Here is a 20842-nt window from a genome sequence, read left to right as displayed (position 1 = left end):
ATTGTTTAAGGAGTTTTTATGAAAAAAAAATAATTAATCGTGTAGTACAATGATTATTACAGTATTTGACGTATTATACTACATTTATATATTTAAAGTGTCCTTCCCCTTTAATTAATCGAAGTTGAAATGTAACTTTATGATAATACTGACAATCGATTGTCATGTGTGCCTCAAAGACTTTGCCGTTAGGAAATTCTTACAGTTTATAAGTTTATGGAGTTTCTTATTTATCTTTTGTCAACATAACTTTTTGCTGTTTGCCTTCAGATTTTGCATAAAAGATTTTTTTTCAAGAATTAAAATATATGTACAATGCATTATTTGAATTTAAAAATAATTTTCATAATCATAGACAACCCCATTATTTACAAATTTATACAGTCTCAGACATGTGTATAAAGCTCTTGAATCATTAACCAAAATGTATTGCTTAGAATGAGATATACAGAATACATGTATGATAATAATTATCTTCAATATGCTTTTTCCTGTGAATTAAGGAAGAATAATAAACAATTATAATCACCAGCCATATTTGTTAAAAATGCAAACTTTTGTACTATATGTATATTAAATATGCATAATATGTACAAACTAGCTTAAGTTTAAATAATTCTTGGAGATCATCATCAGGTTTGTGTTTTTCTTCCCCTATAGTTTTCATCTTTGTCAACTGCTTTCTTAATTGTGGAAAAAAAGCTTGTGTTTAGCAGTTTTGCATGTAATGGAAAATATACATGTACATAGTATATTCACAGCCACCTGATTTTTTATCAATCAGTCGCCTAATACATGGAAGTCAAATATCAAAAAAATCTACATCTACTATATATAAATATCAGATAGTGTATTTATATATAGTAGGGGTATAATTTTTCAATATTTGACTTATTAAGCGACTGATTGATAAAAATTCATGTGCCTGTGGTATATTCTAGGGGATGCTAAAAATAGTGTGTGTGATAGAATGATCCTTGTCTACATTGCAGACAATATAATTGTAGATACCAGTAATTATCTGAGCCAAAATGGAATTGTTTATCAAATTAAATTTGAACTTGCTTTCAATTTTTTGTTTTTAAATATATTAGTAAATGATAAAAGTCATCCCGTTATTAAAATAGTGAAAATGGCGGACATGACCATGCAAATGTTTTGTTAACTTGTTTTTGTTAAAGGAACGGAAATTGTCGCTGACTGAGGGGAAAAACGTGTGTGTGTTTATGCAAGGACCAGCCTTGTATAATACTCAAAACCATCCGAGATATTTAAATTGTACCAGTAAATAACGTCAACAAGCGTAGTCTTGTTTACCATATTAACCAACTGTTGTCTGAACCACGGCTTTTCAACCCCCCCTCTCTCTCTCTCTCTCTCTCTCTCTCTCTCTCTCTCTCTCTCTCGCTCTCTCTCTCCTAAACACTGCCAACTTTAAGTCAACAAATTCTGATTATCATATACCCCTTCCCCAATCAGCAATACTACCCTTATAGTGTCTAGCCTCCCCCTGAATGTATTAAGCACCACATAAAATGTATATTTTGTATTTGATATTTAAAGCCACCAAGAACATAATATTCTTCATTCTCCTCCCATATGCAGAACACTGCAGTTTACCTCCTAATTTTACAGTATTATTTTGATTGACCCCTCCCCTGTAAAGTATACAAGGAAGACATATCATTTTCAATCCTTGCTCCTTCCATTTACCAGAACATGTGGAATGCAGTGGAATTTCCTTGCAAGTTGATCAACCCCTTCCCAAGTCTCCAACACTGTACAGCATTATTAATTCTTTTATCAGTTATTTCGACTAAGCGAGAAATATTCTTTAAAAATGATATTGTTCTGTTTTCTCTGAATTAATTTACATTGGGGGAAGGGAGTGGGAAGTTTAGGGGGAAAAGTAGGGGTGGTTACAGGTGGTGGTTACAGATGGTGGTGATTACAGGTGGTGGGGTAGAAGGAGGGGGGGCCAGGGTTAGTTGTTAGATTCTTACTTATCATTTGGAGCTTTCAGCCAGTGCATGAATTTATATATAGTCACTATTAGTAAGTTTAGAAGATTTCAGTCACACTGGATATTTGTGACTGACTTAAAAATTACTTTACCAAGGCAAATCATTAACAAAGCACTAGCTTAGATCTAAGAATTTGTTGGGACCCAGACCATAGGTGGGTCCATCTATTATTTTGAGTGCTGCCTTGAAGAATGGAGATGGAAATTAATTAAAGAAGAAGAATTTGGTTTTGGTATTTAAAAACTAGGTGCCTCTTAATGGATCTTGCCTGTATTTCAGTTTTCCGTTTTTTAAACAGCTGATTATGAAGCATGTATGAAAAAATTTAAGTTCGTAAAAAACAGTTTTAAATGGAAGGATTGACCTTGGGGGGAAAAATCACCCAGAGAAAAAACACTGGTCTATGTATTCAATTGTGTCAAATGTCTGTCTCTGTCTTAATGGCATTTATATGGTTTAAATTGATTTACTATTTTATCATCAGAACTCTACACCTGGGTCCTGATACATTAAGATAATGCTTGGTAGATTTGAGGGGATTTCAGAAGTTAATTTTCTGATTTCCACGTGTTTGAAGTGTCTTTAATAAGTTTCTGGGTTGTTTCTGTTGTGTGTGTTTTTTAAGGTAGGCTGAAGGTGTTCAGGGAAAAAGAGGGTGGGTTCAATGGGTGGGAGGGGGTGCTATTTTAATTGTTAACTCATTGTGGTTATAATGATTTTAATATTTTATTAACTAAATATATATAATCTGTGAATGCATTTATGCAAACTACATAGGCACTTGATACTCATGAAACTGCATGCAGTTACATAACACAGCTGCACCACTTAAGATTGTACGAGTGTCATTATATCTCTTACTGAGTCTCGTTGTTTACAGAAAAAAGAGCATGTATATTTCAGTGAGAGTATCACATTTATATGCTTGTGATGGTAACGGAAGTCACACTGTCAGTTTAAAATATGTGATGGGTCGTGAAAAAGGGGGACGTTCGGAAATACATGTATTATATGCTCCATTATTTTTTCTTTAAAATTGCTAAGAAAACGTTTGGTTCATAGAAAATTTTGTTGTATACCTACCGTCTTTCAAGGTTCTCTGACCCTCAGTCTCTAAGTTTTTTTTCTATCATAAAAATGTTTTTCTTTAAACTTTATAAATGAAATAAAATTAAAAGAAATATATTGATAGTATCCATGCATTTTTTAAAATTCTTGCAAATGTACTTGCCCATAATATGAACAATTATCGAATAAATATACAAGTTGAGATCAAATCTTAATTAATATATTGAAGAATTTGCCGGTGGATCGGTGGCTTGAACTCTTTTAGTAGTTAGTAGTTCTCCAAGGAACCACTTAGCCAAGCATTTCGTTTAATAACTAATCGTAATATTACGGTAACACTAACAAGATATATTAGATTTGTTTTGTTTATATAAATGTAAGTGTTAAGAAGTATCCTGTATCTTTATAATTAAATTGTCATACTTCATATAATTTCTGAAAGAAAAGGGGAAAAGAACCCCCAAGAAAGTGGACAGTAGCTCTCTATATAGACATCAACAGGAAGTTAAAAATGTCATTGTGTATTCGAGTGCAGCTTGGTTGTTAGTAGCATAGACTAACGGTACTTATATATACCGGTATATTATAACTAAGAAAACGGCTACTCTAACAACACTTGTATTCTCGAAAGTATTTGCGAGAAGTTTTAAAGGCATTTTATTTGTATCATATGACATAAATAGGTAAGTTTTATTGACATCAAGTTTATTTGAGTTTGTTATTTATTCCCCAAAAGATATACTTATTGTCACATATGACTTTCTGGACCAATCAGATAACAAGTTAAAAGGATGAACTTGATTCTCATCTGCAACATGCATGTGTTTATACATGTCCATGAATAAATTAAAATTATTTAATTTTTTCTTGTAGAATGTGCAAATGACTGTGCAAACTGAGAAAAACAAATTGGATGCCGTATGTAAGCAGAGAATGTCTTAAGGACTCTAGGTACAAATGAGGAAGAATCCATCTATTTAAGGGTGCTGGATCCAAACCATCGATAAACAACCAGACATGGAAGCTTCTGTGATAATCCAAATCATCTGTACACTATGGTTCTGTTTAACCATTTTAACTGAAGGCCAAATCAGTGTGAAGCTAGAGACTCAGTTTGAAAATCCTCTAGGAAACTTTCCTCTACTGAACATCGAGTTTGATCACCAAAGTAGGAATGTTTTTGTGAGCGGCAGGAATGTTCTGTACAGGTTAAGTATGGATGGCACCAAACTGATTAAGAAGGTGGCTAAAATAACTGGTCCAGAGGCCAACTGCTTAACATCTGAATATGAGGAGTACTGTGGAGTTGACTACAATACAGTGATGGTTGTGACTCCTGATAGTTTGATTACCTGTGGTACACTAAGAGGTGGACTATGTATGAGACGTGATAAAGAGTCTTTAAATACTACATTTACTTCCCTACATGTCCGTTTAGTTTCAGATAAGCAGGCCTCCGCCTTGGGAATCTTTTTAAATATTACTGACAAAAATTCCCCTGGAATGTTTCAAGATATTGTCTTGTTTGCGAAACAGTACACAACTTTACCACTTAGTACTAACAATTTGGAGGAAGCTGCCATATTTTCAGCTTTACCAGAACTGTCAGCTATGACTATAGGTTCTTCAACATTTGGGAAAATATTTGATATGATATTGAAAACACCAAGGAATGATGAAATGGACTATAGAGTGGTGATTGAAAATGACAATTTTGTTTTCCTTCTGGTGAATCAGAATTCACAATCAAAGCTTGTTAAGATCTGCAAGTCCATAGATAGTGAAAACCCAAAGAGAGTGTATGAGGACATTCCTATATCTTGTAATGCAGGGGGGACAAACTTGACTCATGTCAAGCATGGAATGTTTATTACCATATCAGGAAAGAGATATTTAGTGGGTCTTTTTTCAAATTCAAAACCCATTTTGTCTGCAATGTGTGTTTTTGAAGAAAATGAGATTTACCAGGCATTTCTAAAGTCAAGAGAACACAGATATATGTGTCCGAAAAATGATCTTTCAGAAGAAGATATGATATTCGCTAATGATGTAAAACTAAAAGTCTGTATCACTAAGAATGAGGTAAGTACTATGATAAAATGTAGAAGAAGATTTTTAAGCAAATAAAAATGTGCATGATTTAATATTGTATGGTAAAACTTGTAGATTTACCATTAATTACATTTTATTGGTTTCAATTTTTTCGACCCCTGCACATGGGCTTCATGTATGAAAAAAATTTATTATAGGTTCATACAGGGATGTACCGGTATGCAAATTTAGTAAGAACTCTAGAGGATATTAAGGTTTTTTTCAACACTTTTTCACGTTTTTTTTCAGTCAGTTTCAGCTGATTTCTATGATGCTTTTCACAAGGGAGATTATTGTAATAATGTAACAAACCAAATACCCCAGTTTGGTATTATTGTGGGACTTCTGCCACTACAAGGTAATGCAGTGTACTCAACCCAATCTCATCGAGGCACAGTCGTTGGAAGTTCAGCTATCAACAACTTGACAACTCTCTATATTGGAACGGTTGATGGATATGTTATACAGGTAAGACTTGAAATATGTTAGGTGATAGTTTTTATCAGATTTTACAGCACAACAGTCTGTTCCAAATGCTATAAACTTTTATAATTGTGCTAGAAATTTTCTTGAAGTTTGGGAGAGCAATATTTTTCTCCAAAAACCATTCCTTGTCGTTTTGGAATAATAACAACATGGGTATTGATAAGGCTCAATTTGTCGAGAAAAAAGACAGCCACGAACGAGTTAAATTCAATTTATTGCTATTTAAAGTCTTCATAAAAAAGTTGCTACCCATTTCTCCAACTTTTTGCGAAATATTTCGATTCCATAAATTACATTCAAACTACATTAATTAACTGGAATGAAAATAGTCCATGAATTCTACCTGAATTCTCTTTTAGTTTCTATTCAAATTGAAAAAGACGTTGGATTTTTCTGTTTTAAATCTCCCCAAGATATCTACGGTATTTTCATTCCAGTGAATTTTTCAAACCAAAAAGGGTTAATTTCAACGGTAACCCTCCCAAACAGGCACTATTTAATTTATTATACTGAATGTCTTAATTTTAAAGAAAATTTTAGTGATTTTATATAGAAATGAGGCGAATATTACGGCGAACCGTACGCTCATAATTTTCGCGCATGTAACAATTCGTTGTGTTACCCGTTGCCAAGTGTGTAGCTAACGCTGAGGGTAATAGTATACAATTATTTAATGCTTGAGCAGTCCATAGACCAGAATATTTTTCCCGAGGTGTAGGGAACAGCTCAGTATGATCTATTACCCGAGGCTAACGGCTGAGGGCAATATATCATACTGAGCTGTTCCCTATTGAATATTGTCTATTGTTCCCTATTGACTGTTCAAGCATTAAATAATTGTTTTATTACCTAATTCCTTTTTTAGTTCTCGTGGTTTACAATTTGCATATTGCAGATGGTTTTCGTGCCATTATGCAATATATCAAGATTTTTTTTTCATCTTTTACCTGCACCAAACCTGTTGCATGCATTTCATCTCAATTTAATATTAGTTTACACAAAGAAGGGGGAGTCTTCAACCCATTAGATTTTAAATAGTCTATTACCTTATATGAGGCTTTAACACTGTTGATTATTTGATACTCAATTTTGATAACATTGAATTTGGTTTCACCAAGTACTAAGAACAGCGTCTATGTAAAGGAATATACTATATATATTCCCTGAGAACTATCGACAGGATGTAACATTAATACACGCGTTCTGAAATACGTTGCCGGTGTAACGAAGAATATTGACCCGGGTTGAAAATTGACCCGGAGGTCATTTTTCAACGTTGAATATTGACCCGGGGGGTCATTTTTCAACGTTGAAAATTGAGACCAAAATCGTGAAATTTATACCCGGGGTCATTTTTCAACGGTATGAGAAAGATTTTTCTAAACTCTGAAGACATCGACACGTTGAAAATTGATTCTGTTGAGAATTGACCCCAACCTCAGAGTTTTGATCTGAACTGGAACTTACTCTACACAGTTTAAATGTACAATCATGCACATATTTGAAAGTTTTAGTTTTAAAATGTTCATACTGTCCGATACATATGCGGACGGGCTAATTTCTTTAAGGCTGATAGGTCCAATTAATCATTTAATTTTGAGACTGAAAATATGATATCCATTTATAATTACTATACTATGTAAATAAAGCTAAGAAATTAATCGTTTGCTTCGGAATTTGAACAGGCGAGTAGGGCTAGAATACTTTTTGACATAGATGACATGGTTTTCATTCCCTCATGTGACAGAATTTTAAGTTTCAACTTGTCATAATCTCTGATAAATATATCTAACAAATGTATTGCCCGTTATTGTCACTTTTAAGGCAATTCAACAGAGCTCTATTCGACAAGCACATGTCGTTGTATTTTCTAATAATTGAAAATATAACCTCTATACTGTTTTATTTGGGTAAAGGGTATATATATTTATATCAAGACAAAAGGATATAATGACAGATACCTATGCTTAATTTAAAGAAGTCAGCATCCCTGACAAAAAAAATAACTGAATGGTTGTCATATTTTAATCTTTTTTTTATGTATACTGTATTATACATATATACTTAACAATAATTTTTCATAAACTTGTCGGATTAACTTTATTGAAGCACCATCCAATTTTCTGCATATGCAGAGTCATAGTTCTTTTTAAAAAATGCAATTTATTTAGAACTATCATTGAGTTTTCATTTCCATTAATTACTAGTAAATTAGAAACACAGGCAACTGACGTAATATATTTCCTCAAAATTAAAAACATATAGCATACAGCAAAAATGTTATCAATTTTTTAAAAAAGTAGGTTTGCATCTAAATATACAGTCGGAGGATGGTTGATCTAATTATATTAATGGTATACATGAAAAGGCTTGCAAAAAGTTGAATATATAAAGATTACTCAAGCATACAATTGATAGATAAACACTTGTTAAAATTCGGCTTTTATCAGACCTAGACTGGAATATGGTGATGTTGTTTGGAGCAGCTGTATCAAGGAAAATCCGATTTGCTTAAACATGAACCAGGACAGTGAAAGGGATCAGAGTTAATTCTTCTAAAATCATTTTATATTGTGAGCTTAATTTGGAGACCTTACAATCTCGAAGGGATAAACATAAACTAATCATATTCTCCAAGATTATAAATGGTTAAGCACTACAAGATATGTTAGATTGAATTCAATCATATTTTCTAACAGAACATACATATAATCTTAGGTGGAATGAGCTTTTTTACTATCTACCACTATATACTTATTACAATAGCTTTGCTCCGTCTACATGTAAATTATGGAATAATCTTCATGCAGGAAAGAAATTTCATCAACTTTATCTTTCTTTAAGTCAAAACTTAAAAAACTAAATATATCTAAAGCTTACAAAAATTTCAGTTAAGGCAATAGGAAATATTATTTTACGTCAATTACGGAATAAAGCTAGTAAAGCTTACTTTAAGGATTCTTTTAAACTGATGGGAGTCGATGTTTATAGTGTAGGTCTGCATCTGAAGGAATTGTGATTTTTCCCCCTGGATATCCAAGATATACTCAACAAAGAGACGAACTTTTTAAACAACTTATTGACATTAGTATACCTTTTTATATGAACTATATACTTTATGGTAGTTCTGATTTTTCATATAGATACAATTGTAAAATTGTTTCCCATGTTTATATTTATATTAGAGCTCCAAAGCGTTTTTGATTCTCCTAGGTTACACGGTTTAAACCTATTTAAGTATTATACATGTATATTTACTAAATATATAGTCCCCTTTTATTTACTGTTCATTTCAAATGGGCTGGATCATGAAAATGTCATTCTTATATTTGTATCCCTGCAGGTATAAATGAAGGTGATAGGTTTGTTAATGTAGGTGTGAGTCAACATGTCTACCAACAATATGTCGTACAATCATATATGATAAATATTCAGATAATTATTTAATATTCAAGTATCCCCTGTCTTATATGCATATAATATCAATAATATTCTGTAAACTTGTAATACTATATTCTTATGACTATAGATAATTTCTTCTTGACTTTGTATGTTTGAAAGGGTTTACATAAGCTATGACTCTTATCCAATCCATTCAATAATTTGAACACTCCGTTCAAAAAAACACGTTTAAATTGAATTAATTTTTTTTGGCCAATGGCGCTTCTTATCAAATGATAAGGAGAAGTCCTGAATAAAGATGAAAAATGAAGATTAATAAGGTTTAACGTCCGTGCGGTTTTATTCAATATGGACAAGTGTGTTATAAAACATAAAAAAAAAATGAAACTAGATGTGGCTCAAGGCCCTCACAAACAATGTCCCTAACAGTAATTTATACAATGTGAAAAATTCATAAATTCAAATAAGCTTCAAAATAATATTCAATACCAAACCAAAAATTAAAAGAAATAGCTTGAATTAAGGTTTATGCTTACAATTATTAATTTTAATTCAAAATTATAAAAGAGACATTGAAAATATAAAAAGAACACAGACATCGAATATTAAAATAATGCAAACAACCTTATTTAGATCGGGCGTGATCTACTCAAAGAATCGTAATTTGGCGCACATGAGTTATCACGCAAATCGCGCACGATCGACAATTTCTAAAATACTTTAACATTTCCGATTAACAAACACGATCAATCAATAACTTACTTGCGTTTCAGACAATGTTAACATTACGTATGTAATTCAATTGACCATAACAGTCTGTAGAGTGACAGTCGTTGTAAACAAGGAAAATATATTTTAAAAATGTCGAGCCCGATTCTAATTTCTACTAATCATCTAACTACACAAATTTTTGCCTGCGTAACCGCTACGCTACATCATATGAGCAATTTTAAACAAATTAAAATCATAAGACCTAAATAACATACATACATAGTTAAATTAATAAAAGTGCAAATTATGATCAATCCAATGTTATCTTAGGCACTTACAAAGAATATTTAAAAGCAATTTACAACTCAAAATAATTAAGCCTAACATTCTTTATGCATAGAAAAATTATTATAAAGTTTATATATCTATTTATAAAGCTATCTATTCAACATGATAAAAACATGAGTAGTATAATATACCAATAATAATTCCAATATAAAATAAAGTAAATATAGTCATATTTACCTGAATAAAGATGAAAAATGAAGATTAATAAGGCTTAACGTCCGTGCGGTTTTATTCAATATGGAAAAATGACCGACAAGGGAACGCGTACCCAGTTTGCCGAAAATGCGATTTTGTGAGAATTAAGCAATGAAATTCTTTCTTTAAATTATTCATTTGTTTAGGGGTGTAAAAGTCACCAGCGCACATGTGTTCATACGAAGCGCGCATGATGATGGATAATTTATTACGTAACAATTTGACAACACATTAGAGGTGATAGAAACTCGGACTGTACTTAATCCGAACACAAAGGATAGCTAGCTTTGAGCAATCTAATAAAATCCTTGTTCATTAACTTTTTCACCTACACAATTTACCGAACAGATCAATTACTTACAAGAGTAATAGATGACAAAACATAAAAGACATAGATTTTAGCCACCCTGACAGAAGGTAAATAATATATGTAATGTTACATAACACTTACTCCGAAAAGTAAATTGAGACATGCCATTGGATTAAAAGAAGAATTTGATAGCTTTACTTACAAGTTATTAATGGTAAATCAAAATATTCAAAAATATAATTATAGTTAATTTGAAAACAAGTTTTCCTCACGACAACTTCTCCAGCGAATTTAAAAAATGGAGTTTAACTGCATTGAATATTTTAACGTGTAATTATGTATATGTCAAAGGGTAGCTGATATATAATATTCTGGGCGACATTTGGGAACAATTAAGAACTCCAAGGCCTTCTGTGGAAATGACGCTGAATATTTATTGTTGTATTTGTATATCGAATAAATGGTTTCCTCAAGTACAGCTAGGTGATCTATAATCATATACAATAAAATATTACTTAAACACTCTCATTCTCTACATTCACTCATTAAATTTATCTTTAGTTAAATGATATTTAAATTACACATATTTGATTAAAATAACTCACCAAGTATAACAGCAATATGAACTAAGATAATAGTCGGGTTGACAAGCTATGAAGCTTAAAAATTCAACCGTCTGTCTTGGGTGGCGTCGTGATATTAAATCAAAGTTCGTGCTAAAAATTCGATAATGCAAACGGACATGCGCACTCACTCACTTAAACCCGAAAAACCAGTCTAACACACCCATTCATTCACTGATCCACCCGCCAAACGTAACCACATGACCTCTCGCACTACTATCATACTATGAATGATTGTATGAATGAATGAAGCGGTGTGAGAGTAAACAAATGAACAATGGGAAATGAAAGCATGAAATGTTGAAATAAGTGAACGCAAATATGAATACTAATTAACTAAAATAATTAATCCTGTGACATATACAAATATTCTTAAAAAACATGTATTTTTTAAAGAAATATATAGATATCACTCAAAACAGCAATTATACGCGAAGAATTTATTATGAATAAAAAAGTTATTTAAAGGGATAATATGTCAATTTAAAAATATTGATTTATAAAGTTTCATTTTTACAACCCCCCCCCCTCGCCCCCCACCCCCTTGGAACATATAAATATAAAGAATAAATATGTATAAACTGATAATTTTTAATTAAATTAACTCAAGTTATAATATTGATTCTTTATTTTGTGCTTCTTTGCTGTTGAATTTTGAACCGGTTTCATGATCAAACTTCCATGATGCGGGTCAATTTTCAACGGATTAGGTACTCTATTCAACACCTCTCATCCCATTATTCAACGTGGAAAAATGACCCCCGGGTCAATTTTCAACCCGGGTCAAAATTCTTCCTTACACCGGTCCAATAGATTGCAGTCTATTGACCGGCGCTTCAATAGATTGAAGTCTATTGACCGGCGGTCCAATAGATCGCAGTCTGTTGACCGGCGGTCTAATAGATCGAGACCGGCGGTCTAATACAATGTAGATCGCAGTCTATTGACCAGCAGTTAAAAATAGACGCAATTATTTAATTTGTACTTAAACAACAAAATCCATTTGATTAAGTAATAAAACAGATTACCAACTGCATCTAAACCAATCAGATTTCAGTACTGTATATTCCTAATTAAACGCGAGGAGTTTATTTTCGCGTAAAATCGCGAGCAGCACCCTTCGCGGATTTTAAAATCTCGCCATTATTTTCTGAGAGTTGAGAACTATAAGAAATAAATAGCAAAGTTCCACGTTCGCGATTTTATATTCTCGCGATTTGATACAAACCAGCGGGGTCGCGGAATTAAGTACTCGCGTAATATAAGGAATTTACAGTATTTAACATGAAAGTATAATAATATATAATTATGAGTGAAATAAATGAACTTGAACTTGACAGTTATAACACTTAGGGGGGGAGGGGGGTACAAAAACGTGATTTGCAATGAATGCTAAATATGTTTAGTAGCTTCATATTCAACACGTACAAATGAATGATATCGATATCTTTTAGTATTTTAAGAGGGAAAGGAATTTTTTTCATATCATAATGCCGTTAATCGTATGGTAATGGTTCACCGTGTAGCTTGTGCTTGTCAAGGACTAGTACTGTCTCGCGCTTTGAGAAAGAAAACATGTTTAGAGTAGGAAATGTATGAAATCATTAAAAAATCAAAGGAAAAAAATTGTACTTCTTAATCTCTCATACATGTTGAATTTATAAAAAAAAAAAAAAGAATACCGAGGTGCTAATTATTAGAAGCCCTATTTTTAATCACTTTGATGTGTCAGCAAAGTCCTGCTTAACATTAGTTGACATTCATGGACTTCAACTACAAAAAAACAGATGAAGGCAGACCAATTAATTGCTAAGAGAACACAACCATCCTGCTGAGACAAAATTCATAGCAATTAAAATCAATACATGATTTTTTTAATGATCTTTTTAGCTCACCTGAGCGGAAAGCTCAAGTGAGCTTTTCTGATCACTTTTTGTCTAGCTTCTGTCTGTCTATAAACTTTTATATTTTCGACTGCTTCTCCAAACCATTTGGCCGATTTTAACCAAACTTGGCACAAAGCATCCTAAGGTATAGGAAATTTTAGTTTGTTTAAATACTGTAAATTCCGTATATTATGCGAGTACTTAATTCCGCGATCCCTCTGTTTTGTATCAAATCGCGAGAATATAAAATTGCGAACGCGGATCCTTTATCCATATTCCTTAAAGTTCTCAACTCTCAGAAAAAAATGGTTTTAAAATCCGCGATGGGTGCTTCTCGCGATTTTCCGCGGATATAAATTCCTTGCTTTTAATTAGGAATACAGTATAGGGAAATGCCCTCTTTCAAGGGGAGATAATTAAAAATCATTAAAAATATGTTGGTATTTTTCAAAAATCTTCTTAAAAACCATTTGGCTAGAAAAGTTGAAACGTGTGTGGAAGCATCCTCAGGTAGTGAAGATTCAAGTTTATTCAAATCTCGATTCCCAGGGAAAGGATGGGGCCACAATGGGGTGTTGAACTGTACATAGGAATATATAGAGAAAAATCTGTGAAAATATTATTCTCAGAAATCGATTGGGCAGAAAAGCTGTTACCCATGTGGAAGCATCCTCAGGTAGGGTAGATTTAAGTTTGTTCAAATCATGATGCCTAGGGGTAGGATGGGGCAACAAAGGGGGGAGGGGATGTAGGGGGTTTCGTATGATTCCATAGGAATATATATAAGGAAAAATCTGAAAAAAATCTTCTTCTATGAAACTGTTTGGCCAAAAAGGCTATTACTCATGTTGAAGCATCCTCATGTAGTGTAGATTCAAGGTTATTCAAATCATGATCCCCAGGGGTAGGATGGGGCCACAATGGGGGGAGGGGTTGACAAATTTTTACATAGGAAAATATAGGGAAAAATCTTTAAAAATAATTTCCTAAAACACAATATGTCTAGAAGAGTTTTAACTTTAGTCAGTTCAGATAGTGTAGATTAAAATTTGTTTAAGTAATATTTTTCAGGAGTAGGATTTGGCCACAAGGGGGGTCCAATTTTACAAGGGAAAGCATTTAAATTATTCACAAACTATAATATATGGTTTTACTTATATGCAAGCATTTTAACAAATTGTTGATTCTTTAAAGAATTGTTTAGACTCTGGACCCAGGACAATTCTTGGGCCTCACAAGGGGTTCAAAGTTTGATGTAGGTTTATAATCCATAATTATATAAACATTTGCTTAAGTCTGATCATCTTCTCAAGAACTGCAATGCGTAATTTGGGATATGACCGTAAAAGCATCCTGTCACAGAGAGGCACGATGATAAACATAAGAATATGCAGGGAAATTGTCTTTATACAGGATCTATCATACACAATTTTAGGATATTTAATTTGTTATAACTCCATAAAGCAGATTTTACTATGCCTATTATTGTTCAGGTGAGCGATGTGACCCATTGGCCTCTTGTTTAAATTATGATTATGGAATAAAGACTTGCAAATATTTATGCCCTCCTTCGAATAAGGAAGGGCATATTGCGTTGCTGCAGCCTGTCTGTCTGTCGGTTAGTCGGTCAGTCCACCAACAGTTTCTGCTCATTTTCTTCGCAGAGGATGAACATATTGAAATGAAATTTGGTATACATGTTTATCATGATATTATCAAGGTCAAGTTTATATTGGGTACAATCAAGCAATTTTCAACAGAGTTATGCCCATTGGAGGTAGAAAAATTCCAATTATTTGCAGTTTCCATTCATTTTCTTTGCAGAGGATAAACATATTGCAATGAAATTTGGTATACAGGTTTATCATGATAATATCTAGGTCAAGTTCGATAATGGGTACAATCCAGCAATTTTCAACAGAGTATTGCCCCTTGGACTTAGACAAATTCCAGTTATTTGCAGTTTCTGTCCATTTTCTTCACAGAGAATGCACATATTGAAATGAAATTTGGTATACAGGTTTTTCATAATAGCATCTACGTAAAATTTGATATTGGGTACAGTTGAGCAATTTTTGACAGAGTTATGTCCATTGGGAGTAGAAAAATTCCAATTTTTTGCAGTTTCCGTTCATATTCTTTGCAGATGTTTCAGTTATTTGAAGTTTTCATTCATTTTCTTCACATATATTTCAAAGGGAGGGGGACATAAGTGTTTTACAAACATTTTGTGTTTATTTGCAATTACTGCAATATATATAAGTATTAAATGCTTTAATAATTTATAGCTATAAAATAAATAAAAATATATTAAAAAAGGCAATAAGTTTTGTGATTGAAATCTGGTTTAATATCGTCATTGAATATAGATAAACCTGCATTTTACGATGTCATTTGGGGAGATAACTCCCGCTTGTATACGATACTTTTCCATTGATAATTTTACCGTACGTGGCGGGGACAGGTACATGATGAATTTACTGTAATATGAACGCAATACACCTTTCTCACCTGGCTGATTACCTTGTTGTGTTTTTACCGTGACGGGGTGTGGGTAATACGGGATCCGCGTTTCCTGTACTGTGTGTTTTTCGTCAAAGTAATGGTAATCTGGGTCAGGATATAGTCAGTATTTGTTCTCTAAAGCTAGACATATGATATGATCAGAGTAGTGCTACAGTGTGTTGGTGAGCTTTTTGATCCACCAAACTGCTTGCTTTGCAGGTTTTTTATGACCTAGTGAAAAAAGAGTCGACTGAGCTTCGAAAAATCAAAGTGGACAAGGCTGAGATCAGAGCTGTTAGAAATGTAAATGGAGAGACATTCTTCATGTCTCAAAACAAGGTATGGATATTTGATTATCCCCTCGTGCAACTTGTTGCGAAGGGGATATAGCATCGCTGCTGTTCATGTGTGTGTATGTATGTGTGTCTTCTTCAGCTTGGAAGCAAGATTCAAAGAAAACCTTTGCATGGATATTTATCAAACTTTGTTTACTTATTTGGCATGGTAAAATTGGAATGGTAACATTTAACCTTTTTCTTCTTTAGTTATCATCTTTTGTACTTTACAGTTTTAAATAAATTCAAGACCAGATTTTAATTGATATTAAAAAGTCAATTCAATATATTGTATCTCTGTTTTCAGATTGTTAGGTTGCTTCAGGAGACCCAATGTGGAGAGTACTCAGACAACTGTCAGCAATGTTTGGATGTCAGAGATACCAACTGTGGGTGGTGTGTGACCAGCAATAGGTATATACATGTACTATCAAGATTTTGGGGGGAAGGAATGAAAAATAGTCCTGCATACAGTAGATTGATCTTGCCAATTTAGAGTATTGTAATAATATGTGAATTAGTTTCATGACTTGGTGGTTTTGTTTTATGTAGATGTACCTTAAAAATGGAATGTGCAAGTATAACAACTGATTACTGGCTTCCATCTGTGAAAAACAAATGTCTGAGTCTGGAGTTTAAGGATTATCCCTCAGGATATGCTTACAAACTGGATGATACCACGGTATGAACATTAAGAAACAAGCATTCTAAGAGTGTTGCATGAGCAATACACGTCCCCTACCGGTGTGTAGAAATTTGTGAAAACAATGCACTGTTATGCAGAATATCATTTCTTACCGTCTCAACAGACCAACCCGATAACGAGCCCGATTGTAATAATACAAAAAATCTGTCGATTAAATTTAAAGCACAATGCTTGACACTATTTTACAGAACTTATTTGTTTGATAGAAACAATAAAAGAAATGGTCCAAGTAATGCACAATATTATTACTGACAACAAACTTTCCTCTTTTATTTGATACACACCGAGCCCGATAACGAACCCGAACATTAAAAAATTGGAATATATAAAAAAAATTATTTTCTCTAAAATATGTCAACCAGACGCTACAAAAGAGTAAACTTGATCTGTAGTTTGACATTTTTAAGCTGTTCAGCAAATTTCATATTATTCCTCAAACGCATAAAGAAAAAAAGTGTGGAAAACTGAAGTGGGACAGACAGATGGATGGACAGATGGACGGAAGGACAGACAGATGGACTGACGGACGCAGAGGAAAGCTATAGTCCCCTCCGTTGAAACCGGTAGGGGACTAATAAACAGCATGTTTAAAAGTTCACTGCGATATGAACTTGGTTGGTCACGTGATCAAATCCTTTGAAGCCCGAAGGGCTCCTAAGAAGATTTGATCACATACCAACCAGGTTCATATCCCTTTGAACTTTCAAACATTGCTGTTTATTACCTAAATGTATGTTTGAGTAAGCAAATTGTTTAGAGATATGAACATAACCATGTTTTTATGTTCACAATAATGCAACCATACAACGAAAAGCGCGTTCGTTAATCATTATGACATCATTAAAATGTTAACACAGAAATGAACATTTTCGCTATTCTTTAAGTTCATATAAGGAAACATATTGGAATACTCTTTAAGGGCAGGCATTGGATGATGGGGGTGGGTGCAGTGAAGTCTCAGTTATCCAGATGCTTTTGTACCCATGTCAAATCGTCCGGATAGGTGAAGCATCCCGATATATAACATTGTTGAATAAGTTTTTTCGTTATGTCACAAATGAGATAATTTTATTACTATGTCCCGAAAATTGCTGAATAACATCGGAAATAGTTATATTGCCCTCCCGGAAAAAGTTATATTTCACAGGAAATGGTGATACTGCCCTCCCGAAACTGTTAAATCACCCTTGCGTGCAATAATTCTGCATATTAATATCGTCGGGTTCGAAATTTAGCTAAGCAAACGTAAACAGTTCCTTAAAAATAAAAATGTCATGACAATGTCTCCTATTCAGAGAAACTTACTTTAATTGTTTAATTTGAATAGTTATGTTCTGTTTGAAAGCATCGATCGACATTTTAGAAGAAAATTGATTTGTAAGATATGAAGATGCATTAATAATTAAAAATACACATGTTAGTTATATTCTTTAACAGATTTTTATTTTTAAAAATGTTATAAAACATATATTACATGTCTTCTCGGATGACATACCAGAATATTTGCCCCAAGGTGACAGGAAAGCCCTGGAGTGTTTGTAGCCCGATGCCGAAGGCATTATGTATAATATGATATGTGTCTATTGTGCTCACAAATGATAAAGTATTTGATTATAATGAGTGTTAATACTGTTTTCTTTGCCTTTCATACAGAGTAGCAACAAATTAAAGTTGTTAAAATCATCTTTTTAATACAATTACTAGTAAGAAACATGACTTTATATCATTATTTCATGAGGAAAAATATTAATCAGCCTATAATTATAATAATAACTGAATTTAGCTAAACTCGTGTGATAGGTGCTTATTTACATGTACATTATGTAACTTTTTTGCCTAAATGAGTTCGTATAAGATAGGATAAATTCGATCGGGTCTTTTATAATTAAATTCTGGTAGCTTGGTAAACCTGGTAGCGGTTATTTTGAAAGAAATCAACAACAAGATAGTAAAGGTTTTATAATTATATTCCGATGATATTAAATTTTAATTTATAAATCAAGAAAACAATAAATAACCAGTTACGCAACGTCACTTGCTGGATTTTATAATAAATTCCCCGAAATTCAAATAAAGTTCAATTATAGTAAACTTAAAATACACAAATTCAATTACCTTGTCATATTGGGCTCATCTGGTTACGACTTTGTAAAACACTGTCTGGTAACGACTTCTAAATAATCAGACTTCTAAACCTCTAAAAAACTCAACTAACTTACTCGAAAACTAAACTTAACTCATTGTCCAAAATGCTCACGTTTACATATGACGTCAAGCAACCCATTTGGTCAACTTATTCCAGGTAAAAGCTACACATACGTTCCCGCCACCGGAAGCATGAGAATATGAAAGTACAAAATATACGATAAACATGGGATGAATGTCAATGTAAAACAATGATATACAACAGATTAAATACATTTTAGACATGTAATAATGATGAACAATGCTTCCAGTTGTTACTAAAAACATGTAATATACAATGATAAATATGAAATGCATTTTATGAATCGAATAAACAAACATCAAAAATGTTACAAGTTGATGATTTATTTTTAAAATTTATTTTTCAATCATTAATAAAGTTATTTGTTACTTGCTGGAAAATTGCAAGATCTACATGCACTTACGATGGGTTTACATGCTTTCATTTTGTTTTCTTGTCTACTTCTAGCTTAATCCAACAAAGCATTCATGAGACAAGATAACTTATTTGATTTGATTGACGACCAATATATATATGTAAAACTTTCCAGTTTTTAAGGCGTCGAGCTAATGCTCGACAGCCTTCTAGCGATCGTCTGGATTGGCAATCGTCCAAAAATGCATGCTCTACACCGCCTTTTAAATGCACATAAGAAATAAGTTCCTTAAAGTATTAAACGTATTACAAGATTTTTATTCCATTTATGCAACTAAATTGTGTACAGAAAACCCAACTTTGCCTCTCTGGTTATTGACAACTCATTGCATAAGTATAAATTTGCTTAATCAAGAAATGCACGTGTTGTGGATTTGTTTGCAAACAACAATACCATAGGAAATTTTGTTTCAAACGGGAATTGAAATTAAGATAAGTATGTTTTATTATTATTATTATAAGGGACACACTGTTGATATATTCAAATTATGAACTTGGGAAAATTGTTCAAAAACTGTTTAAAGCAGAAAGAAAATAATTCATTTTTGAACTTTAAATTTCTTCGATTTTTGTAACCATAATGAGTTATTGTATTATAAACGCATGACTACCTATTTTATAAGGAAATATACTGATTTTTGTTTTTAAAGCAACACAAAACATAATCCGTTTACAGGTAAAGATACCCCAGCCGTGTACAGTGAAGCGTAACTAATCTTGTCTGAGGATAAGCACTGTCAGTAGTTTGAGAGTTAGAGTGTTTATACAAGCTACTCATGAGGGTCTAACACCTGAAAAGGTGTAAAACTCAATTGACAGACATAACATTTCTGTAGTATTGAAATTTTACCGTCCGCTTAAATGAAACAAAATTGATAGTAGAACTGTGTTTTGTGGTAAAAACCGGCCGTCCACATCCGGAATGCGGAATCCCAGATAAATGAGACATAATAACGTATGATAAATCTGTTCCCAAATAAAAATCATCCGTAAACTAATGCTTCCGGATATTTTGCTTTCATGTATAGCATTTGTAGAAATTAACTTCATCCCTTTGTAATTTAATTTTCTATTACACGTAATAAAAGCAGAAAATAAAACCCATTATTTCAAAAAATGATGTTAATGTGTGTCATATTTTGAGGCATGTACAGTTATGTTTTACGTTAAAGATGAATAATTATTTGTTTAGCTAATTTCATGCTATATTTAACTAGAATTGCATTATAAACTGATGTTTAGTCATTCTAATAAATGATATCTTTTAATGCAGAAGCCAGTAACATTGTCTGTGACTTTTGTGCCACCACTGGAAACTAATGAAAACATGACATGCAGACTTGGTAATAGATCGATACCAAAAGATATTGCACCTGGTCAGATTCAGTGTAAAATACCGGACAAAACAGAAAGGATATCAGGTAATGTATCAGCAATTCAATACAGTAACTTAAGATTCTTAACTTTCTATAAATGTAAGTAATTATTATCTACTAATAATTGCTGGTAGC

General features: G+C 32.7%; 1 protein-coding gene across 1 annotated transcript in view; it reads left to right on the top strand.

The window, feature by feature from the left end:
* The first annotated feature begins 3645 nt into the window (after positions 1–3645).
* The window catches only part of LOC128157928 (uncharacterized), a 75026-nt gene continuing 57829 nt past the window's right edge, over positions 3646–20842 (top strand). The window contains exons 1-7 of the mRNA XM_052820600.1: positions 3646–3775; positions 3966–5174; positions 5433–5651; positions 15869–15988; positions 16292–16398; positions 16537–16666; positions 20605–20752. Of these exons, the coding sequence (XP_052676560.1) occupies positions 4110–5174; positions 5433–5651; positions 15869–15988; positions 16292–16398; positions 16537–16666; positions 20605–20752 (1789 nt within the window). The 5' untranslated portion in view covers positions 3646–3775; positions 3966–4109. The remainder of the gene's footprint in view (positions 3776–3965; positions 5175–5432; positions 5652–15868; positions 15989–16291; positions 16399–16536; positions 16667–20604; positions 20753–20842) is intronic.

This window comes from Crassostrea angulata, chromosome 8, assembly GCF_025612915.1.
Source record: "Crassostrea angulata isolate pt1a10 chromosome 8, ASM2561291v2, whole genome shotgun sequence".
Taxonomy (NCBI): domain Eukaryota; kingdom Metazoa; phylum Mollusca; class Bivalvia; order Ostreida; family Ostreidae; genus Magallana; species Magallana angulata.
Note: the sequence above shows the minus strand (reverse complement) of the source record. Positions and strands in the feature narration are given on the sequence as shown.